The sequence below is a fragment of the Camponotus floridanus genome, unplaced genomic scaffold (genome assembly GCF_003227725.1).
Source record: "Camponotus floridanus strain SB8 unplaced genomic scaffold, Cflo_v7.5 scaffold2, whole genome shotgun sequence".
Taxonomy (NCBI): Eukaryota; Metazoa; Arthropoda; class Insecta; order Hymenoptera; family Formicidae; genus Camponotus; species Camponotus floridanus.
This window is the reverse complement of record NW_020229325.1, coordinates 4581128-4603457: the sequence shown is the minus strand read 5'-3', so window position 1 is coordinate 4603457 and position 22330 is coordinate 4581128. Positions and strand designations below refer to the sequence as shown.

The 22330-nt window shown below is 45.5% G+C and overlaps 1 protein-coding gene and 1 long non-coding RNA gene across 5 annotated transcripts in view; one reads left to right on the top strand and one right to left on the bottom strand.

Annotated features, from left to right (window-relative positions):
* The window catches only part of LOC105255611 (protein bric-a-brac 1), a 336203-nt gene that overhangs the window by 78101 nt on the left and 235772 nt on the right, over positions 1 to 22330 (top strand). For all 4 annotated transcript variants that reach the window (XM_020028896.2, XM_011265002.3, XM_020028897.2 and 1 more), the window contains exon 4: positions 5100 to 6294. In XM_020028896.2, the coding sequence (XP_019884455.1) occupies positions 5326 to 6294 (969 nt within the window). In that variant the 5' untranslated portion in view covers positions 5100 to 5325. The remainder of the gene's footprint in view (positions 1 to 5099; positions 6295 to 22330) is intronic.
* The window catches only part of LOC112637769, a 96034-nt gene that overhangs the window by 71362 nt on the left and 2342 nt on the right, over positions 1 to 22330 (bottom strand). The window contains exon 2 of the long non-coding RNA XR_003122710.1: positions 19607 to 19795. This is a non-coding gene — a long non-coding RNA (uncharacterized LOC112637769). The remainder of the gene's footprint in view (positions 1 to 19606; positions 19796 to 22330) is intronic.

The following is a 22330-nucleotide window of genomic DNA, read 5'->3' as shown; positions in this document are numbered from 1 at the left end:
GTATTTTTTCATAACTTGCTCCCGAGAGTATATTGTCGGAACGAGAAAGTAATGTCCGATCTCCTTTTAAATCATTTCTCCTTATCGCGTTTGATATCGGAGATCGCGACCGAGAAATCTTAGCCTCGAGATTGTCAACGTTGCAGCGAGATCGCGATCGTCGCAATTGTTTCCGAGAAAATTCAAATTTTTTTACAAATTTCCTTGTCGCGATTCTTCGATAGAGTCGAAATTTTTCCGCGTCAGCGTCACAACGGATGGCGTTAGTATACTGTTTGCAGTTAAACAATATTACGTAGTAAAATTTATAGCCTACCGGCTTGGTTTCGCGCGCCCTTACAATGCGCTCGCTCGTCCTACGCAAGGGTGAAAGTATCAACGATATGAGAAATACGGGCGTTATGACCAATGCCACCCCCGTTTCCCGTGATGATCCACGGCTTAGCGGATACTGTGTTCTAAATGTTTTTTTCTGTTTTTAAAATACCAAGAATAGATTTCGATTCATGAAGGAAATTCGTAGAATCGCCGCTGTGTTAATTGTTCAGAATACGGAAGAACGCTTTTTCTTTTTTCTCCGCGAGGCTAAACAGAAAAATCTGCAAAATTATAAAAAAAAAAGATTGTACATGGCATGCAATATCGATATTTTGTAAATATTATGCCGATATAAACCATGTTATGATAACATCAAGTTTGATATTACATATTTGCTATTCGAGTAACAGCAACTAAAGTTGTTGCGACGGTAAATGTAAATCATACATATTTGCGCTTTTACAGCGAATATGTATGTTTGTTGCATTTTTGTTGCAAAGAATATAGCGTCATTCTCTACTGTTCTTGCAGTCAACTAGTTGCTGTGTGTTTGCGCAAGAAAACTCTAATATAGAGAATTCGATAATATAACAATGTTTCTCTTTCACGACGAGCACTCTTTAAGATCTTATATGCAATAAATTGTGACTGAATCTTCATATACTAATAAATAAATTATATACTTTACGCTTCTATTGTACATTTCCATGATCAAATATTGTTCTTTTCATTTCCGATTATAAAAGTTATTTTTGGGACGAATAAGTTAAATGCACTTACTACAATTCTAAATCATTTATAGTATTTTTTTAAACTTGATAATTCTAATCTATCTGTATACATAATTGCAGATGCGAATAATAATGCAAGAAATATAAAATCACAAAACGATTGACATTTCAGCAGGAGCGCGATGTAATAACACTCGTATGTCGAAAGGAAATAGATCGCGGCTTGACGTGCGGAAAAATAACGCATGCGGCTGGCCGCGTCGCGTTTATGCGTTCCGCGGTCCGTAAAGGACGGACGATATTCCTTCATCAGAAAGCCCGCGGGCGTCGTTATTCGTCCGCATATATCCGACTCATTCGCCGTTCGGCATCGCCACCATTACCTCCGTTTTTTATGTTTCTAATATCGCGCATACGGCTTTACGTACGGCGAGGGGAACGCGGGGATGGAAGCCAGAGTATTGGGGAAGTCGATTTCGAGCGGGGACCGAAATCGTGTTAGAGGCCACTCTACATTCTTTACGATGAATCCGCAGTACGCCGATAAATCTGCATATCGAGGAAAGAACGAGTTACGAAGATATATCTTTCTAGCGAGACCAATTTGTTTTTGCGCGTTGTTAGTTTTAGCACTATTAATGACATCATTATTAACTCGTGTATTAGTAAAATTTTTGCTGGACGCTACTTTTCTGCTGTAAATTTTTGAAATATCAAACGCTATCTCACTGATTTCCATCTAATTAAGTAATTAAATCGAATTATATCATCAAACTATCTGCATTGTCGTTTCTACGCTTCTAGGTACATTTTTAATCTTGAAGAAATTACAAGTTTTTAGTGAGAAATCTCGTGGATGTCTCCGACGCAATCGTTAGGGATAAATTCTTAGACGACCGGTCGACCACCCCACGTGACGCCAGCTATTACCAAAATTTGAGCTAATAGCCAGTTAGGGGAGTCCGGCCGGCGGTTCGCAAGGGTCAGACGCGGGACCATTTCTCTTTGTAGCCTTAATTCAATTAAGACCGCCATCTTTCCCGGCCGGCATCGTCGACGTTGCGTTCATAACTCCGTTATCGAGGCACGACTGCCTAAATTCGATCGTCAATATCGTCTTGTCGGTCCCCGGGAGACAGCAGACGGTGAAACCGCGTCGACGCTGAATAATCGTCTGCTCTTTGCATCCCCAATTACCCCGCCACGTGCCGCCACGGGAAAAGAAAGGGTAGATTCTTTTGGGGTGCGGCTCGGAAGATTGCCGTTGTTGCGATCAACAATACCCTGAACTATTCTCGGGCGAACAGAGCAATGCCAGGATAAATGATGGAAAAAGCCGCCTATTGCGATTTAATTTTAAAACCAGAACTAGTATTAGAGCGATATATTTGAATAAATAGAAAAAACATGTGATAGAGAGTCGATTAAGATTGCTATTATTCTTGCTTAAGAAGATTACTTTAGCAAATATTTTAGCGCGCAGCTTCTATTACAGTCATCTATCTCTGTAGCTATGATCGTCTATTCTGGAGCTATCCCAAACTTTCTACATCGAAAAGACGTTCGCTATTCTTTCTTGCTTCAAAGTAGTTTTAGTTTACAGACAGAAAACATACTTTTCCTCTTGAATTATTTTGATACCAGATATCCATTACTCAAGTACCTAAGTAAAAAATTATCTGTTCTATCTCCATCTTTTTGCCTTATTTAGTTATATATTATTTTTTTGCCAAATTATAATTTCTATCTTTAATGATTTCAAAATCGTCGTAGACATATGTATTTACAACTAGAGATCATAAATTTTCTGGCTTTTGAGGAGTATGTTCTAGATTCACGGTGTAAAATATCATTCATTCATCAACTTACGGCGTTAATTTATTACCGCCGTAACTTTCCAAGAAGAATGCAGCGAGTAATCGAGCTGTGTAATGCGGTGCACAAGACTCATTTAGAAGATACGGTTAGAATGCCGCACGTTTCTAGTCGTTCATCTCGTCGCTATCACAACAATCGTTATTGTGCGCAGGTGCAATAAGATTCTTATACTTAATGCGCGAGACTCGAGAGCTTTCTTGCAAATTCAAAAACGCCGTCCGCGTTTATACAAGTCTCTTGACGTCGCTGCCGCCGCCAGCGTTCGTTGAACTCACTTACAACTGCTGTAAAAGAACAAATCTTGATAATTTTTTTTAGCGCTCGTAAATTAAATCGCGCTGATGCATCTTGATGAAGAAATCAAATTGAATCAGATTCCGTCTCTTTCCTCGAAATTGTTCCTTCCTACTTCAATTTCAATGTGAAATACGCACATCCTTCTTTTCTCTAATGCTAAATAAAGCAGACATTTTCAGCAAACGCATCTCGACAATTATTTACTTCGAGAAAGTCTCCCGATTCATATAGACGTCGTAAATATCTGAAATTGTCTTCATCGAGCGCTCTCTCAAAAATTGTTTTCACGTTACCCACTCGTTTAAATCTCATCGTTCACGCGAAGTAGATGCAACCTACTTTCGCAGGGACAAATCGCGCGATTCTTTCCTAGAATACATCGATTCGTACGCGATACCTGCAGAAACAGAGAGCAGCGTCCCCGTCATCGTCATCATCATCGTCGTCGTCGTCGTCGTCATCGTCGTGTCGTGGCCGTCGCCGTCGTCGTCGTCGTCACCGTCGCCGTGGCCGTCGCTGCCCCGCCGTGCTCTCCACCACCGCTCAGTGATACTAGTAACGACAGAATAACCACCACCACCACCTCCGCCATCAGCAAAGCGCGGCCTCCTCTCATCATCATCAGCGGATCGCCGTTTCGGGAGGCCGATCGGTGGGCCTCGCCGGGGCCGATGCCGCGCGAGAGAGAATTCTCTCCTTCTCGGACAGCAGACAAAGCGAGACGCGCGGCCTCGCGGAAGTCAGCGAGAGTGAGAGAGGAGGTATGAGGCGGTCTCCGGGGGCGGCGCGTTTGATCGGAAGGCGAGCCGCGCTATTGGCCGGCATTGCCGCGGTGCGAGGGGAACGTGAGGACGCGTGAGGTACGGCGGCGGGCGCCTCCACCCGCGCGGCGCGCATTGCCATCTCCTTGCCGCGATACGCGTCTCTCTCTCCTGCCGCTGCCGCTGTAGCCGCCGTCGCGCCGCACCGCGTCCTCACGCGAGCGCGCGCGATATCGGCCGTACCGCTGCCGCCGCCACCGCCGTTGCCGCCGCCGCCGCCGCTGCCGCCACCGCCGCCGCCGCCGCCGCCACCGTCGCCGTCGCCGTCGTCGCTGCCGCTGCCGCTGCCGCGCCGCGCCGCGCCGCGCCGAGCCGCGCATGGTGCCACCACTGCCGCTCGAGCGAACCGCTGCCGCGCTGTTGGTCCTCTCAGTCGCGACGCGCTCGTCACGGGGTGTAGATCGTACGTCGCTTGTCGTTCCGGCACCCTTCGTCGCGCGCAACACGCGCCTCTCACGCGGACACCCGCGCGCCGTACGTCGCACGGTGCTCGTCGCGATTCGTCGTTGTACTCGTAACGTGGGATTCCGTCGGAGAAGCCGCAACGTCGTCGTCGTTGTTGCGGTCGTAATCGCGTTTTGAGATAATTGGTGGTGGGTGGTTGATGGTGAAATCTGACTTTTCTCTCGGACAAAAAGCGATAGACCTTGCGAGACTGAGATTGGTGATGAGATAGAAACTAAAGGGAGAAACTAAAAAGAGAATAAAGTGTGTCGCGTGGTGCATCGCAGCAGGGAAGCGAGCCCTGTCTTGATCCCTCGGGGAACTTCCATCGCGTATAATGCTTCGTTGGGGGAGACAAGGTGGACTCTAATTCTTCGAGCGGGAGTGGAGTAGAGAGTACTCGAGTACGGTATTCGGGGCCACGTTTCGGAGCTAGGCTAAAAAATGCTCGACCGCGACGTCCCAACGGGACGATGACGCCCGCGTCGGTTCGCGTCTGACAGATCCGCGCACGTTGCCACGAGGCGCGCGGATAAAGCTACTCACTCCCCGCGTCCCTTCGCGCGGACATCTGGAAGCTTACGTGTGGCTGTGCATGTGTGTGTTGCAGATGCGGCCTTGTTACTGATCCGATCAGGCCAAACGTCATCGACGACAAGAATCCGGGGCGAGACGCACCACGAGGAGATCGGAAAGAGATAAACAAAGAGAAGGAGAGGAACAGGTTGAAGAGAAAGCGTAAGAGGAAGCGTGCGGTGCAATAGAGAAGGAGAGGAAGGAGGAAGAGATACTCTCTCTGCGGAACGAGACAAGTAGAAGCCACATCGCGCTCGATCATGACGCAGCAAAGCGGTGCTGGGTCACCCCAGCAATTTTGTTTGCGCTGGAATAACTATCAGACTAATCTAACAAACGTCTTCGATCAACTCTTACAGAGCGAAAGCTTCGTGGACGTGACCTTAGCCTGCGACGGGCACAGCGTCAAGGCCCACAAGATGGTCTTGTCGGCCTGCAGTCCGTATTTTCAAGCGCTCTTCTTCGATAACCCCTGCCAACACCCGATCGTCATCATGAAGGACATCAAATGGCCGGAACTCAAGGCTGCGGTCGAATTCATGTACAAGGGCGAGATCAACGTCTCCCAAGAGCAGATCGGGCCGCTGCTCAAGGTCGCGGAGAGTCTCAAAATTCGCGGCCTCGCGGACGTTAACAGCGAACAGGAACTAACGTCCAGACCGACTCTGGAAGAGGTCGCGACCGCGGCGTTGCAGCGGAAAAAACGCCGCCGGATGTCCGGCGAACGTTCGCCGTCCAGCACGCATCACAGTCCGGAACACGGTTCCGGTAGCATTGCCGACGATCAAGAAGTGATGGCCGGCAACATTGTCGTGCCCGATATCCACAACATGATACCACCGACCGCCAGCTCGACACCTAGGTCCTTGGGCTCGCCTAGCACGCCTAGTATGCCTAGCATCTCCGTCACGCCGCAGATCAATCTGCAGGAGCTTCCTGTCTCGCTGCCCTTACCACCACCCCCGCCGCCACCGCCGCAGGGACAGCAGAGTTCGCACCCCCTGTCGACCCACCACGTGCCCGGCCACGTGACTTCCGGTCCGCACGCGCCCGTCAACCACCTGGGCGCCCACGGTCAACCGCTCAGCGTGCAGCAGCAGCAGCAGCAACAGCAGCAGCAACAGCAGCAACAGCAGCAGCATCATCAACAGGGCGCCGCCAGTCAGACTGTCGGTGACGATCTTGAGATCAAGCCCGGCATCGCGGAGATGATTCGGGAGGAGGAAAGGGTAAGTCCAAAGTTCGAAAACAAATTTACGACTTCAAATGATCAGCATACTAGATTTTAATAATGCAAGGAAGAAAACTTTTTCGCCAAATTTTCTAAATATGTTAATTAAGCATGGAAAATAATTATTAGTGCTGGCACGCAGAGCGAAATGTTATTGTCATTAATGTAAGTGCTTTTTCACGATTCGCGAAGATGTTGAATGTATATCATATGTTAAAAAATTTAAATGCATCGTGATTTTTTTCGATCGTAAACGTAATATAACGAGTTTTTTCACTTATTATGTTAGCCATTAGATCATACTGTTATAAGATATCTCTGAGAATCATTGCCGAATGAATGATTCTTTACAAGCATACTGATACTATTTTATGCGATTAATCTTTTTCCCTGGAGGAACATTTGTCTTTGTACGTGTCGGTGCTGATATGTAATTTTCGATGCAAATTGTATAACAAGAAGTCCGTAATTACATGGAATGTTGTAATTAGGAGATTTTTATGTTCATGATAACGCCAAACCACTCAGATATATATTCCGATGTGCTGTATATATAGTTTTCCTGTTTTTATACTGGAAGAATATTGTTTCTCTCTTTGCTAAAGATAAATTAGCAGAAATTAAGTACCGAAAGGTGATAAAAAAAATTAAAATTGCACTCGCTATTAATAATGATAAGATAAGTAAAGCATTTCCGTCAAAAGTAACGTTGGACTTGTACGATTCGAGAAATATAATCTTAAAATAATCAATTAGTTTTGCGGAAAAAACTTTATAATATTTACTTTTATAATATTTACGCATGTGTAAGTTGAAAATTTATAAAATGCATTTTCTAATTTAAATAACGGTACGTTAGCAGGCTATGAATTACAAATCTAATCTTACCGTTAAAACGTTAAATAAACGAGCAAATAAATTTTTCTGTATCGGCATTAAAAAAGTTTGCGCGCGCGTACGTATTTTAAATTTATTCCGATATCGGATAAACAAATATAAACGAGGAGAGAAATATATTGCAATATATTTGGTCAACATTTAGAAATAATTCGACAACGAGAGAGAGAGTCAATTAAAAGTTTCCTCCGCCGATATCAAAACGTGCCGCCGTGAATCGAAATAAGAAACGCTGGCGCTGGTTTTCTCCCGCGGCGGCAAACTTCCCTTCTCGACGGAAAAGTTTCACCCTCCGGGGCGGTTAACTCGAAATCGTGCAATTTTGCCGGTAACGAGCGAAGACGTTTTCCCGGTCGAAATAGCCAACGGTCGGCCGGTCGACGATCGCTAACGAGAAAACGCGGTGACGCGAATTTGGCGCGCGTCTCACGTCATTAGGACGCGCGTTTCGTCCTCGCCAAAGCAAACGAGCGATCCTCGAGGAAGGCAACGGCGTCCCGTATTTAGCGGCGGTTCCCGTATAATTGGCCGCTCTTTCACGAAAAGTCGTGGACGGGACGGACTCGACTCGAGTCGATTGGCGGCCGCCGCCAATTATAGTTTTCGCGCCGAAATCGTTCGCGTCTGACGGCCGCGATGATCGAGAGCGGGGACGAGAAAACGGCAGGAGGGACGGAAGGGATGGGAAAGAGAGGCCCGCGCGCTTTTCCCGCGGAGGGTGGTGGAGGGCCATCCCAATTACCCGGCGATTGGCTTCGACGGTATGCGCTAATTGAGAGTATCAATGAACGTCAATGAGCGCAGTCAATATTTGGCCGGGGTGCATCCGGCCGAGCGTTTTGTAACGTTCTTTTTGTTAAAGCGGATGACAAATATTGACCGCGCTCGTTCGCGTTCGCGCGCACGTACGTGACACAAGCACACTCGAGCGTACGCACGACGGCCGTTGTGCACGCACGAGCGTCGATACACGCGCACGCCGGTTACACACACAAGCCTGGGGTATCGACTGCTCTCGTTAATTACATCGGGACGACGGTGTCTCCTGCATTATTTATCGTTCGCTACCGGCACAAGTTATTAAGCGTGCGGCTAGTTACAAGCCGTTTTGTAACTAGCACGACGACCGTCGGACGGTGGGGACTGGTCGCGCCGACTTAGGCCGGACAATCGACTCCGTTTAACGAAACGTTTTTTTCTTTTTTCTCGCGGTATCGAGTAATTATGCCATTTTTGTTTGTATTAATGATAAGATTGATATATGGACTTCAGAGTGCTCTGATTCAATTTCAAATGATCGCATGTTTTGCTCACAAAAACTATGATTTAGGACTGCAATATAATCAGAAATAAGAGAGATAAACGCTCGATGTATTATTCATTCGTTTAATCTAGAGACACGTGTAGATATATAATATATTTACATATTATAATTTACAACTATATTTTTATATTGCGTAACGGAATCTGATAAGTAGAATAAAATTAATACAATTTTAATATAACGTAACAGTTATACGTAATATGAAAATTATACATTGAATATCGAGTTTCAAAGCTAAACGAGACATAAATAAGTTTAATTATCATCTTAGCTGATGCTGTAATAATCGGTATTTCAAAGTGTTGGATTACGCGGATTGTTGGCTCAACTCCTACACCCTTATCCGAAGGGAGCATCTTCGGCGAAGAGATGGTAAATTTTCACAAGTATGGCGAGATTTCATATCTAGAATCGGATGAAAAATTAGATATCGGGAGAGAAACCACTGCTTCGTGTCCGCGCGCAGGAAACTGTTTCACGAGCGTTTACGCGCGGAAAATCGCGAAGCGAGACCGGCTCAGACCGGCTTCGCACGCGTCTGAGAGTACAATGTAGAAAATTAAGGTGAGCGATCGACTCTTTGGCAAGCGGCGTTATTTTTCTCTCTTTTTTTCTCCCTTTCTCTCTCTCTCGTAGGGCGCGCGCCCGCTTTGGCGTCCCCGCCGCGTCGTGACGTAATCCGCTATATGTATATAATGGTTATAACATTCCACGGAATTCCATTATGTTAACGCAACCACGTTCCAATTCTCTGGGCATGCCTGCCTGCGCGCGTATCGTTAATGCGCGACGTTGTAGTATCGCAACTATTCCGCGGTGCCTTTCCGATTAAAATACCTAATTGATGCGGGCGAAGCCAATGGCGGACCCGGGATCGCGGAATGCCAAGCCGCGAGAGTGCTGCCAAGCACCGCCGACATGGAATTTTTCTTATACGACGAGAGAGAGAATGAGAAAGAGATGGAATAATTATAGAAGCGGATAAAATGAAATAAAATGTAATTATGAAGATTGCAGTAAATGGATGAAATACGTCGCTCTTTTAAAAGAGACAGAGAGAAATGTAGGAAAAGAGAAAGCGATGTTTTCATTTATATAAATAGTAAATCAGTATTAGCGTGAAAGTTTTAGGATTGATTTATTCCAGATACGCGAGCAAGTTGAAAATCATGAAAGAAATGATGAAATGTTTTAGAGGAAAAAACGCGCACGAATAATGCCTGTATTCATTCGAAATTTGTGTTCAAATGACATTTTATGCTCTTTATCTAGATCTAATTCTAATAACGCGATCAATGAGCGAAATTTTCAAGCTAGAATGAGAATCGATCCCGATTTTATTACAATTTTTTACTTAAAAATTAATCTCTCGATAGCAAAGCCCAGTATCTTCTTCCGAGAAGAAAATATTCTTCCCGAAAGTCTAAAGCTTATTTATAAATACATCGAGATGAAATTATCATATGGAGATTCATCGAATATCATGGTCGAATTTATTCTAATAATATCCCATTCTTTATCACACGACGCATAGACAAACATATGTGCCGAGAACGATTCGTTCCTCCGTCTCCACTGCTCCCACCGCTCGAAAAGTCATCGTATAAAAAATTTGGTATTTCATTCTATAATTTTTGATATTTTATTGGACGCATATTAACGAATATAATATATAATGAAATAGCGCTCTAAGCCTTTCCTAAATAGCAATCGACCTTATGCGTTTCGTCGGAAATTAGGGAATCAACAGGGAGCGTCCTGAGTTATGAGTCGCTCGCCTCCGGCGGCGAAAACCAGAGACAACAATTATTTATACCTCCAAGAGACCCGGATTCGATAGGGATTCACGATGACCATATATACACGGTATTTAGTATAAGTATAAATTATATTTCACCTGTCGTGCGCGAGGTCCACGCACATACATCTCTCGTTTAATCGTGCCCTAATCATAACGTTTAATTGTGCGATCATTCACGTCGCATCGGATCTGCGATTTGTTATTTTTCCTACGGAGAATATCATTAAGTAGCAATTAAATCTAGCAATCATGATAATGAATGTTATTTTTACAATAAATAATTTTCGATATTTTAGTTATAAGTAAGATTAAGTTTGAATTTAAATTGAACATTTTAAAAACTGCTCAAGAATTTATTTATTAAAACTTACAAACACATTCTTTTTTAAGTATTATATATGATGTAACGATATGAGAAAAGATCCAGAGATATTAGAATTGTGTCAGGAATTGTAAAACAGGAGAAGCGTTAAAACATGACGATTTACGCAGTATCGACTTATTTCACGAAATGATCGCTCGATCGGCTAGAAAAAGCGCGACGCTCGGAAAGGGTGACGACGAGAAAGAAAGAGAGGGCAAGAGAGCGAGAACATCCCCCGAAAAGTGTACACAGTGTACAACACGAGAAGCAGCAAAGCGTGATCACGCGGTCGGTGGAGCTCGAAAGGGCGGGTCGAAAAAAATTTAATCTTCCCTCGCATTATCCTTTTTGGCAATAACGGCTTTACCTCCCGGATCGTTCTGCCCTGCCATCCCCATCCTCTTTCTCTCTCTCTCTTCCTCTCTCCTCCCGCCGCTTTACCTCTTTGTTTCTTCTGCCTCGTATCCGGTGACTCGAGAGCGAGAAAGAGCGCGAACGCGCAAGAGGGACGGGAGAGCGGGAGGTGGAGGGAGGGAGAAAACCGGCAGGAGAGAACGGATCCCCGACGCGTCGGCAGAGAAAAAAGTCGCGAAACAGTAAATCGTGAATTGTAGTAACCGAGCGCCATTCATCCTGATACACCGGATGTGACTACATATTTCCTTCGTTCCGTTTAAATTAGTGTTTTTGCCCGGCGCGGCCTTGATTGTGTTTTCGCGCGTCGCACGCTCGCGTGTGTGCGAGTGCATCCCGCATGTGTCGTATCCCGCGCATTCGTATCGGCACACAATCGCGCGCCCGTTGTCTTCGTCGCGCATATATATCCGCGCGTACGTATCGACGATCGTAACGCGCGTAAAAACGCGCACACGTCGATCGGGCGCGTTGATCAACGGGTAGCGTAAGCGATACATCAGGAGAGCGAGAGGATCGTCCCGATGGGATTCAAAATTGAAAAGCCCGCCCCCCGATGTATTAAAATGCGCGCGATCCCGCGCCCATCCATCCCCCGATCGCGTCTCCGTCCACCTCCTTTCGGCCCTTCGGTCCAGAAAACGATCGCGATACGAGCGCGGGCTCGCGCGTATCGCTCGCGTCGCGCTCACAAGTCGATTACCGTGCTGTCAGAAGTGATCGAGAGAGCTCCCTCACGCTTTTTGACGCGATCGACGCTGCTCCGGAGATTCCGACTCTCCGCGATCTCGCTTTTGCGCATCTTTGTTCCGGGAGAGGAAGACCGATCCCTCGGAGATTCGCAATTTTATAAGACAATCGAGCTTCATCTTTTAGGCAATTAATATGTATATTCAGGTATAATTTTGAAATTTCTCACGTATTCCGGAAATATTTACATAAGAAGAATACATCACACGTTATGACGAAGCTTGTTCTTGAGGTGAGAAATAAGATATAATTTTTGATATAGCTGATTATTGTTTAACAGGAAATTTCTTTTAATTATTAAAATTGATTATTCATAATCTTGTGTCAATTTAATATGTATATATATATATATATATATATATATATATATATATGTTTGTACCTTTTAATTGTATTAATTGTATTGAGATAAAAAGAAAAAAACGAAGAGAATCATTCTCTCTCTCTCTCTTTCTTCTTCTTCTTCCTTTCAACAAGTATATTAAAAAGACCACTTTCAATTAGGGCTAAAATCCGCTCCGTGCGTTTCTCACGGGACGACCCCGCATTTATACTTACAAAGTAGAAGACGCTCCCTGGCTCGGTCCAGTTGCCGGCTTTTTTGCGCGCGAGCGCTCCCATCGGCGCACGCGAAGTCCGCACGCGATAGCTAGTTTTTCGTAGACACGCGCGTACACACACCGGAGCGTGCCTGACAGGAGATATACAGACTCCTATAATCGCAACCTCTCCCTTCCATCCTTCCGGCGGCACAATTGGCTTTTTTTTCCAAGACGCTCTCGGTCGCGTCGTCCGCAAGGACGAGCCGGAAGAAATTGGCGGGTACTCGCGCACAGCGGTTATGCTATTCCTTCGCTCGTGAGATCTCGAAAGTAGGTAGGTAGGAGGACCCGGCGCGATTCCCCGTCTCTCTTCCCTCTCCTCTCAATCTGTCCCGAGTGCGTATTACGTAGCCACCCTTACTTCGGTGGAGGACTATTTTATAATAAAAGCCGGCTTAGCGGCGGTATAATGGTATGTATTTTAAATATTTCGAAAATTGCCTTCCTAGGAAACTCCTCGCATAATGGCAATACTTGGAATATAATCCTGGGGTAACCGGACCGCATAGGCGCCCGAGCACTTAACTTCTCTCGATTCCTCACGCCGTTCCGTCGCCCTCTCCCCTCTTTTGATATCGCGAGAGAAGCCTCTCTTTCCCTCCCTCTACCCCTTCCTCTTTTTATATCTCTTCTCTAAACGATCCCTTTTCTTTCTCCTTCCTTCTCTCTCCTCCTCTGTCTCCTTCGACGTTAACGCGCCGCGCTAGGAGAGCGCAAATGTTTCTTGCGCCGGTTTTTCTTCCTTTCTTTGGAAATCTCACGATAGATTAACCGGACTGGATATATTCCAGATGGGATTTATCTGCACGGAATCGTTAACCGCCAACCGATAGCCGCGGGATAATGCATAGATGGATAAAGTATTTCAGATTTCTCATCTACTGATTCTTTCCTTTACGATTTTTTCCCGTGATTTTGTACAATTCTTCATGTTTTACATATTTTCGTTAATACAAATTCCACAATATTTTTAAAATTTCGTTAAAATCTTCTCGGAGAGACTGTAGAATAAGATTTTCATCATGATGTTAAATATATATGCAATATTATATTCTCTCTATTTGCATTATATTCAATTTTTATTTAAAAAAAAAAAAATTCGATATCGAGCAATGTTTTTCAATATTTCTGAAGCGTTCAAAAATAAACATAAATAAATTCTTAATTACGAGAAATAATTACAAGAAGTGAATAATATCTTAATTACGAGAAGCATAATTTTTAAAATAATATCTTTATTGCTAGATAATCGTGAATTAATTTGTATCGATGAGAAATGACTTGTCGTTGCCCTAAGCTTTATACAACTAGTCTATTTACGGATTACTCTCTTTCTCAGACATTTTAGAAAATTTGATAAATCGCCCCTCTCCGCTTTCCCTTTCCCAACATCTTGACGGAGAGAAAGAGAAAACTCGCCTCGACGTCGATGGTCCATTTTTCCGGAGCACTGGTTACGTTAAGGCGCGCGTTGAAAATTGCACAAGAATTCGCCTCGAGTGCCGGCTCTCGAATGCTCGAAAGAAAGTTATCCTGAAATCCGCGTCTGGCTCGGTCCCGTGGGAGGCGGCGACCTTCGCGGCGACGCTCGCTCGGGGAATGCATTATTTCGCGGCATGGAAATGCCCTCGGACCGGAAATCGATGTCGGATCGCTTAAGTAATACGCCGGGAAAACGCGACCGCTTAATGTTCCTTGGTATTTTCCCCTCGACGACGACGACGACGACGATAAGCGTTTCGAGGGAAACCCCCGACGAGCTACAACGACGGGGCAGGGAGCGGGGGTAACGCGAAGGGGTTGCGGGAATCAAGCGAGGAAAGAAAAAGAGGGAGAGACAGGCGGTCAAAAAGGGAGGCGAAAGATCCGCTCGTTGATAAAAATTGCATGCGCGTCCACCCGTAACGTCCGCGGAACTATTCGTGAAACATTCAGCCGGACGACGGCTCGAAAGACGCTCCCGTCGACTTGAAATTCCCGCAACGACCACTCCGTAATAATGTAACGATCGTGGTGTACCGTTCGGCGGACACTCCATGTCGGACAGGAACCACCGCCTCGCTCTTTATCGTCCGATTCCCCAGTCGCGATTTTCGCGACGGGACCGCGTCTGCACTTGGAATTTTTTCGCAGGAACAAATATTTTACTTGTATACTACTATATCGACATCGAGGAAAAACAAGCGACAATTTAACTAGCACGAAGGAGTAATCGTGTATGCATCATGGATAACATTTAATATTAATATCTGACGTGACGAATAATTAAGATTAAAAAGATACATTATTTTATTCTTGTTTTATACGAGCGGCAAATAATCGAGTCGGAGGTGAAAAACGATTCCTGATTAGCGATTATCCAGATATCCGAAATCTCGGTTTACGAGACGAATCTTGACGGACACTCTCGACGTCCGATCAGTTACGAGTTAATCTCGAAGCAAATCGCTGCCGTTAAGAAAGGCCGGGCGCGCATTTATATCGGAGATCGTTTAATCCCCCCTTCCCTCCCCTACATTCTGAAATTCCGCGGAACGGCCGTTGCGTGCACTAGGTTCGATCAGAAATGCAGCACAGAGGTACATCGCGTTTGTTCCTGATGCACGACGACGACGGCGTCGGCGGCGGCGTGGAAAGCAAAGGGAAGCGAACCTCTTTATCGTTCATCATCACGCACAGTCGCTGTTCCGGAAAAATGCTGATCTTATAAGGGGGTTCAGCATTACTTCCCCTTCACCTTCCCCTCCAAGAATCGCTATATGTATTATTTCCGTCGAGCTTCGTTTGACTTACGTGTGTTTCGCGTCTACTAACGTACATCTAGATTATACGCGTAAAAATATAATATTAAAATCAGAACCATCGAGATCGGGAAGAAAAAGCTTCAATACTCGCTTATCTAATAAACCGACCGTCCAGAATTCTAATAACGGAATGGAAGTTACAACCTTCTATCTCGAAAGAGTTAAAAGCGTCTCATTCCTTATTTACATAACCCATTTTTGCAGCTTCGGCTTTTTGAAACGACCAAATTTGCCAGCCGATCTAGCTTTCACGATCACATCCGATTTCCGAGCATACGCAGCGTTCTCATTTTTTTTTCCTTTTCGAGTTCCGTCGAACGAACGTTGCCGGAACGCTATCGCGACGGCGGATTCGGGATGGGGTGAGAGGGGGAAGGGGGAGGAGGAGGAGGCGGAGGTGGGTTTCCATTTCGAAAATGCGGCGCAGGACGGATCTCCGCGCGATGTACGGCGGGCGACAGCTCCGGCGAGCTCGCGGTAAATCAGAAATTATCTTGCGTCGCGTCCGAGTTGCGCTGCCTTTTCCCATCGAAACGCGCATAAATACCGGACTAGAACGAGCGACAGGGACGGAGGACGATGCGAGAGCGAGAGAAAGAGAAACAGAGAGCGGTCCTTGCAGTCACGGCGGCATGCACGGTGCATCCGCTACCGCGCGCGTATATATGTACAGGGCGACACGCGTGCACGTATACACGCGGTCGTGTATACAGTGTGTCCCGGGAGCACCATATGGTGCGCGACTCAATCAAAGATAATACGAGAACTTAGTAAAAATCTTTCCCCCCGACATTTGGTATCACGAGGGTATCTATGCTGCGAACGATTAGAGATTGGGGAGGAGATAATTTTGACGTCAATAAAAATCTGCGTTTTAATTAGCTACGAGAATGTTTAACGTTGAAATCAAAAACTTTGACAATACGAAAAGAAGAATTGAACTTAAAGACTTTGAGGAAAAAATTATTTTTTAACAACGCCGAGAGAGATATTCTCATGTTTGTATACAACATATAAAATATAGTTAAATTCTTAATAAATTGAGCAAATTAATAACAATAATGTATAAAGAGATTGCTTCTCATTTTAATCGTCTTTAACGGGCTAGATAAGTCTTTTAATACGATAAATTTTAACGATAGTCAATTGTTATACTCTTCGCCTTTTGCTTCGGTTTTGGCGTCCGTCGAGTCTTCCCTTATGATACGTAATATTCGTTCTCGAACACCCAGTACAGAGACTCACACACGTCTCACGCAGCTCTATGCACGCGCACAACCGCCCCCGCAGATATATATTAATACGTGGACTGCACGTCGCGGTGCGCGCGACTTGATGGACGGATGACCGGACCATTCCGCAGATTGCTTCGCTCCCGATTCCGACCGGAAGGAGATTTATAACCTCTCGTCGTTATCTGCGCGCGCGCGAGCGAGCGAGCAGGCCGATGAGAGAGAAAGAGAGAGAGAGAGAGAGAGAGAGTCGAGCGTGATGCTGCGCCTCTCCACCTCTATCTACCTATCTACCTACCTCTACTCCTCTTTCCGCTCGATCAGCGATCGATCAACGGCCGCGCGCGCGACCGCTCGTCCTTTGGACCTCTGCCAGTGAGCCGCGGGGACGACGCGAGCGAGGGGGAGAGAAAAAAAAAAGAAGCCGCTCCGCGCGGTAGATGATAGCGCGACGCGTTCGTAATTTTTTCTCCCGATCGCTTTCGGGAGCGCGATGTACCTTTTACGCGCGACACGGCTAACTCTTCCAAACGTCGGGACTATCTACATATCGGCGCAGAATTGTGGCACTTTGGCGGTACGCATCGCTCTCGCGGATGAAAGACAAAAAGGAACATTGACCGGGTTGAAAGAAGCTTTTCTGATTGTAGAGTAAACTGTACGCTCGAGTGTACGATGAATGACAAGCAAAGTTTTTCCGTATCTTCAAGTAATTTGTGCGATTGTAATTTGATCGTAATCGCGCGCGATACTCTCTCCCGTTTCGTACACAAGAGAGAGATGAAATATAATTGGAGTTTGGACGAGGAAAATTGGGCTTTTCATTAAATTGAGCGACAGCGTGCAATTTCTTTGTGTGCCCGCGCTTATCAACCTCTACCATACAAAGTAGCGATTGTTGATCGCTTCAGTAGCGCGCATGAAATACGAAACGGATGCATCAAAGGATAAATCAAAGGATTAATTTATAGTATTCAATTACAAAGGGAAGAATTACACGTATACGTACGAGAGGAAGAGAGCGTGCGATCGTTGCACCGCGACAGTACACTCTGGGGAGGGAAAGGGCAGGAGGGAACTCGGCCAAGGGGCCCGTTTTTTTTTCAGGCCGCGTTACGCCGCTGCCGAGGGCGGCGAACATGGAAGAGAGGAGAGCGGAGGGAGGCCGTCGCGCACATGCCTGAAAAACGCGAGCGTCACGATAAATTAGATTTAATGACTGTCGCAAAAAAGCGCGATATGAAAGTCGGACGCGCGGGACGAACCGATAGAAATTAAATTCTAGGATATTCGATTACGGTACCGGCAGCAGCCCAGGCCCCACCTCCACCCCCGCTGTGTCCCCCTTCCGTCCTCTGCGCGTCCTCGTCGATGAAACCCTCGTCGTTCGTTGCTACACATCCGGGTGCTTTCGCCCCGGCGCTGACATCGAGCCGAAAATAAAAAAAAAAAAGAGGGAGAAAAAGAGAGAGAGAGACAGCCTCCCCAGGAATAATGGGCGCGTGCAACCTGCGGAAATAATAGATGCAATAATGCCCCGCCCCCGTAATCGCCGTATAGAAATTTGCGCGCGTCTCTGTCTCTCTCCCCCCCCCCTCCCCCTCCTATCCTTCTGTTCCGCGCCCTCTGACCTTTTTTATTCCCGCGAGTCGTTCAGCTTATAATTTCGCCTAATGGGATATCAAGGGCGAGACTCCGCGTACATGTCCTGTTGTCCTTTGCGGCGCGCACAGATTTTCGCGGAAATATTCACATGCACTAAAGTGGTACATTTTTAAATTGTATAATATTTTCGAGTAGCATTAATTATAAATATGTCTTTGCAATTTTGAAGATTATAGAGAATAACAGGACTGGAACCGATTATAACTTTGAGAAAATTTCGATAAAAGTTTACATTATAATTCTCTTTTTATATTCGATCTAAGGCATAATAAATTTCACTTAAAATTGTTGAAAAAGAAAGATTGAGATTTTATTATATTTTTATCACGCCGTTGAATCTTATACGACTTTCGGGAAGCCGGATTTATCATCGTAACATAATTATTTTCCACGAAATCTCACTGGCTTTATAGAAAATATCTCGTGAAATTTATATCGAAAATTCGACAAGGTCATGTATTCTATCCTAAAATAATGTCAGAGATAATCGAAAATGCACCGCCTTATATCCCTGGGGAAAATCTGATAACCGGAAAAATGCAGCAGCCTATATCTATATATATCTTTGTATCGAGACGAAAGGCGGCGGCGGCGGCGGCGACGGTGGCGGCAACGGGCGCGATTCCGTCCGTCATCTCGCGCGGATCGATCGAGATATCACGAAGATTAATCGACGCGTCGGTGTACGACGCGAATGCTTTATGTATTTATATATTCTAACGGCTGTATCTTTCTCTCTCTAGCGAGGCTGAGTCATGCGCGCGCGCGTACGAATTTGTTCGCCAGCCTGGCGAATGTTAATACACATAAGCGGTTGCCATTAGACGGCAGAAATATAATTTCGTTTATGTCGATGACTCATGTCGCGGAAATTTCTGAGGCAATCTGATTCATTCGGCCTGATTCGAAGATTTCCACTGGGAATGCGAAATATGCGTATTATTAAAATGAGACGATTATATAAAATGCGCATAAACCGTATACATTTTGTACGGTTTCTTTTGTTTCATATCTCGGATCTTGCTTTGAGACACATCATAAATGCAAAATTGTTATAGATTTAAAAAAGACGCTTTACTCTTTATGCAAATTTATTCACTCGCGTGGCGACGTTTAGAAAATTCACTTCGTCAAAAGATACATACGTAATATCACATGTGGGATCACTTTGATGTAATGAATGCGTTCGCGAATTTCGCGCGTTGTCGACGCCCAAGTCTCGCGATGATGGCGACCGTATCGGTTCGTATAGGAAACGCCAGGTCAAGATAAAGGAGCGCGAATCAGTCCCGAGAAAGAGCCATTGTCTCGCGCCTCGTTTCGCATTACCTGGCGGCGTATTAAAAATTCTATACTCTATTGTGCCGACGAGATTGCGTTTCGAAGAAGGTGGCGGTGCAACACACGCGCGTGTCGATCGCCGAACGAGTTTCACACCGCTTGCATTTCACACTTACCTGCTGAATCCCTTTCCGCTTTCGCGAGGCAGAAGTCGCAAGGAGGAGCGCTACTTCCGGAAGAAAATTTCCCACCATTGTGTCGCGTAAACGTCGCAAAAACGAGGAAAAATAAAGAGCTTGTCTTCAAACGGGGGCGCACCGATCTTCTTTCAGAAACGTACGGACACATCTCGCATCAGAGACGAGCTGAAAAGAAATTATTAATTATAAATAATAAAAATTGACATCGGAGAGCTGAAGAGAAATTATTGGACGTAATAAAAATTGGCTTGGGTTTATTTATGAAAAAAAAAGAGCTCCTCGAAAAAAAATGACAGGTGAGAATTTATTATCGTGAAAGATCGCACATTCAAAGGGATCAAAATCGTTAGGGAAATTTGCTTTCGTCATTCTGCATTTATACCCGGAAGTGTGCACGGCCGGATAAGCGGGCGGATACCTGCATTGTGGTCTGGATCAGATAAAAAAGGCCCAGAAATGTGCGCGAGAAACGGCCGAATGCGTCGCCGCTACCGAGCTGCGGAAGGCCAGCTTCGGAATGCAAGCGATAGGCAGCTGACTCGAGACGCTTACCCAACCGAGGGTGCGTTCATCGTTGCGAAGAATTTGTACATCTTAATCTCTCTCGCGAATGAAATTCTTTCTTTTGAAAAAAAAATGGTTACATTTATTCTCGATCAATAGTAAAAGTTAAACATTTTTAACTTATCTATATTATCTTATTGATATATATTTATCTTACTGATATATATTTATCTTACTGATATATCTTATATATTAACATGCTATTTCTTTACATTTACATTTCTTGAAATTCGCATTTAAATAGCATATGAGATGAGCTATCTTGAAATAAAATACGAGCGTTCAGCTAAAATAAATTATCCAATTATGTAAATGCAACTTTGGGAATTCGTGTCGATGCGGATGCAAAATGTGACGCTCTATTGCCAAGGGTACTAAAATTTCACGCGCGTCGGAAGGAGAAAAAGTTCGTCATACACGGTATTCGAAAGCGAAGATAAGATCCTGGAAAGCTGGAAATATCTTAGGCGGTATAAAGGCGCGTGATATCTCTCGGCAGAATCATCCCGCTTGTTTTATTTCCGGCGCAAAGGGGAGGTGCACCGATTGGTACTAAAGACGCGGACGAAACAACGTAACGTTACGTTCGATGTATCGCCGGAGACGGCAGAGATGGCGGCCCATTGTCTGGACTACAAATTAATCTGGCGATCGATACTACGTCGAGCGACGTCTTGCGCCCGGCCATGTACGCGGTGACTCGCGGAAAGTAAGTCGACGACGACGGCGGTGGCGACGGGTTCGCGTCTGCTCTGAGGAATGTCCGTCGCGGAAGATGCGTATTCGATCGATGCGAATCTCGCCGAGGGGATGCTTTCGAACAAGACGCTCCGTCCACCTCGAGCGATCTCCGAATCGGTCGAAGGATTACTTCCGAATTAAATTGTAGCCGCGTTTCGATTGTGCGCGAGACTTTCCGATTCCAAGTATCTAGTCGCAATAATATATAAAAGGAAAAAAATTGTTCGAAAGAAACTCTCTCTTTGATATGTTTATTAACATTTAATTAAAAAAAAATAATAATTATCACAACAAGATTTCTGAGAATGAGTCTAACAGTAAGAATTATTCGATAAGTTTAAACAACAACGCTAATAACTCTGGAAACTAACTTTAAATATGCAAGCAATAACTCAAATGTTTGCGAATGCTATTCATTCATTACATAATAAAGTTTTTTCACTGTATATATAGATGTTAAATTACACGCAGAGATGAAGAATCAAGACTCACTAAATCGATCAAAAAACAAAAAAGAAAAAAAGAACAAGTTCCTCCGACAAATATTCTTTTCTTTAAAGTAAAATAAAAAGAATCTGTTTGCAACAGCAGTATCGTGCGAGAGAATCTCTTCTCAGTTCGGATGAGCTCATGCCACGTCGGTTCGAAGGCGAGGCCAAGAGGATCTTTATCGCACGGAAGTAAAGTGCTACGCCATCGGGTTCCGGGGTGTCGTCCCCCTTCCTTCCCGCCTCCCCGTCCTCCAGCCGCGAGGTTTCCACGGCGCGGTAACGCGATAGAATATTCAAACGCAAAATAAAAAAGGGTTCCCGGACGACGGGGGGTATTGCATTAACCAAGATTGCTGACGATAAAATGAAAATAATGCGGAATGACGTGCGCGGCGAGGGAAGAGTGTGACGAGAGGAGGAGAGGGCGCGGCGAAAAGAGGAAGAGGAGGGGTAGGAGCAAGAGAACGAGGGGGTGGAAAACAGATAAAGATAAAGTACGAGCTAAAGTAGGTTCGTGGGCGAGGAAGTGATGGGTGGCGGTTGCGAGGGTGGCGGCGGCGGCGGCGGCGGCGACGGCGAAGGATGAGAGGACCAGAGGGGAGAACCTGAGGTAAGGAGGGAAGAGGAGGGGATCGAGAGTGTCACGAAGGGTAGAGAAGGAGGACAGAGGCACGAAGGAGAGGCGCCAGGAGTCGCTCGTGTAATTGCGTTAAAACTTCCGCCGTGCAAAAACACCCCTTCGAAACGTGTTCCCACTCGTCGTGGCAGCCTCGTCTCGTCTCGTCTCATCTCGTCTTCGGATTTTCCGCGATTCGCCAGCGAGAGGATCCCGCGCGACGTTTCCGGTTGTCGCCACCGACGGCCAAAGATGCCACTGCCAATCTCTGTAGACTTACTTCTATGG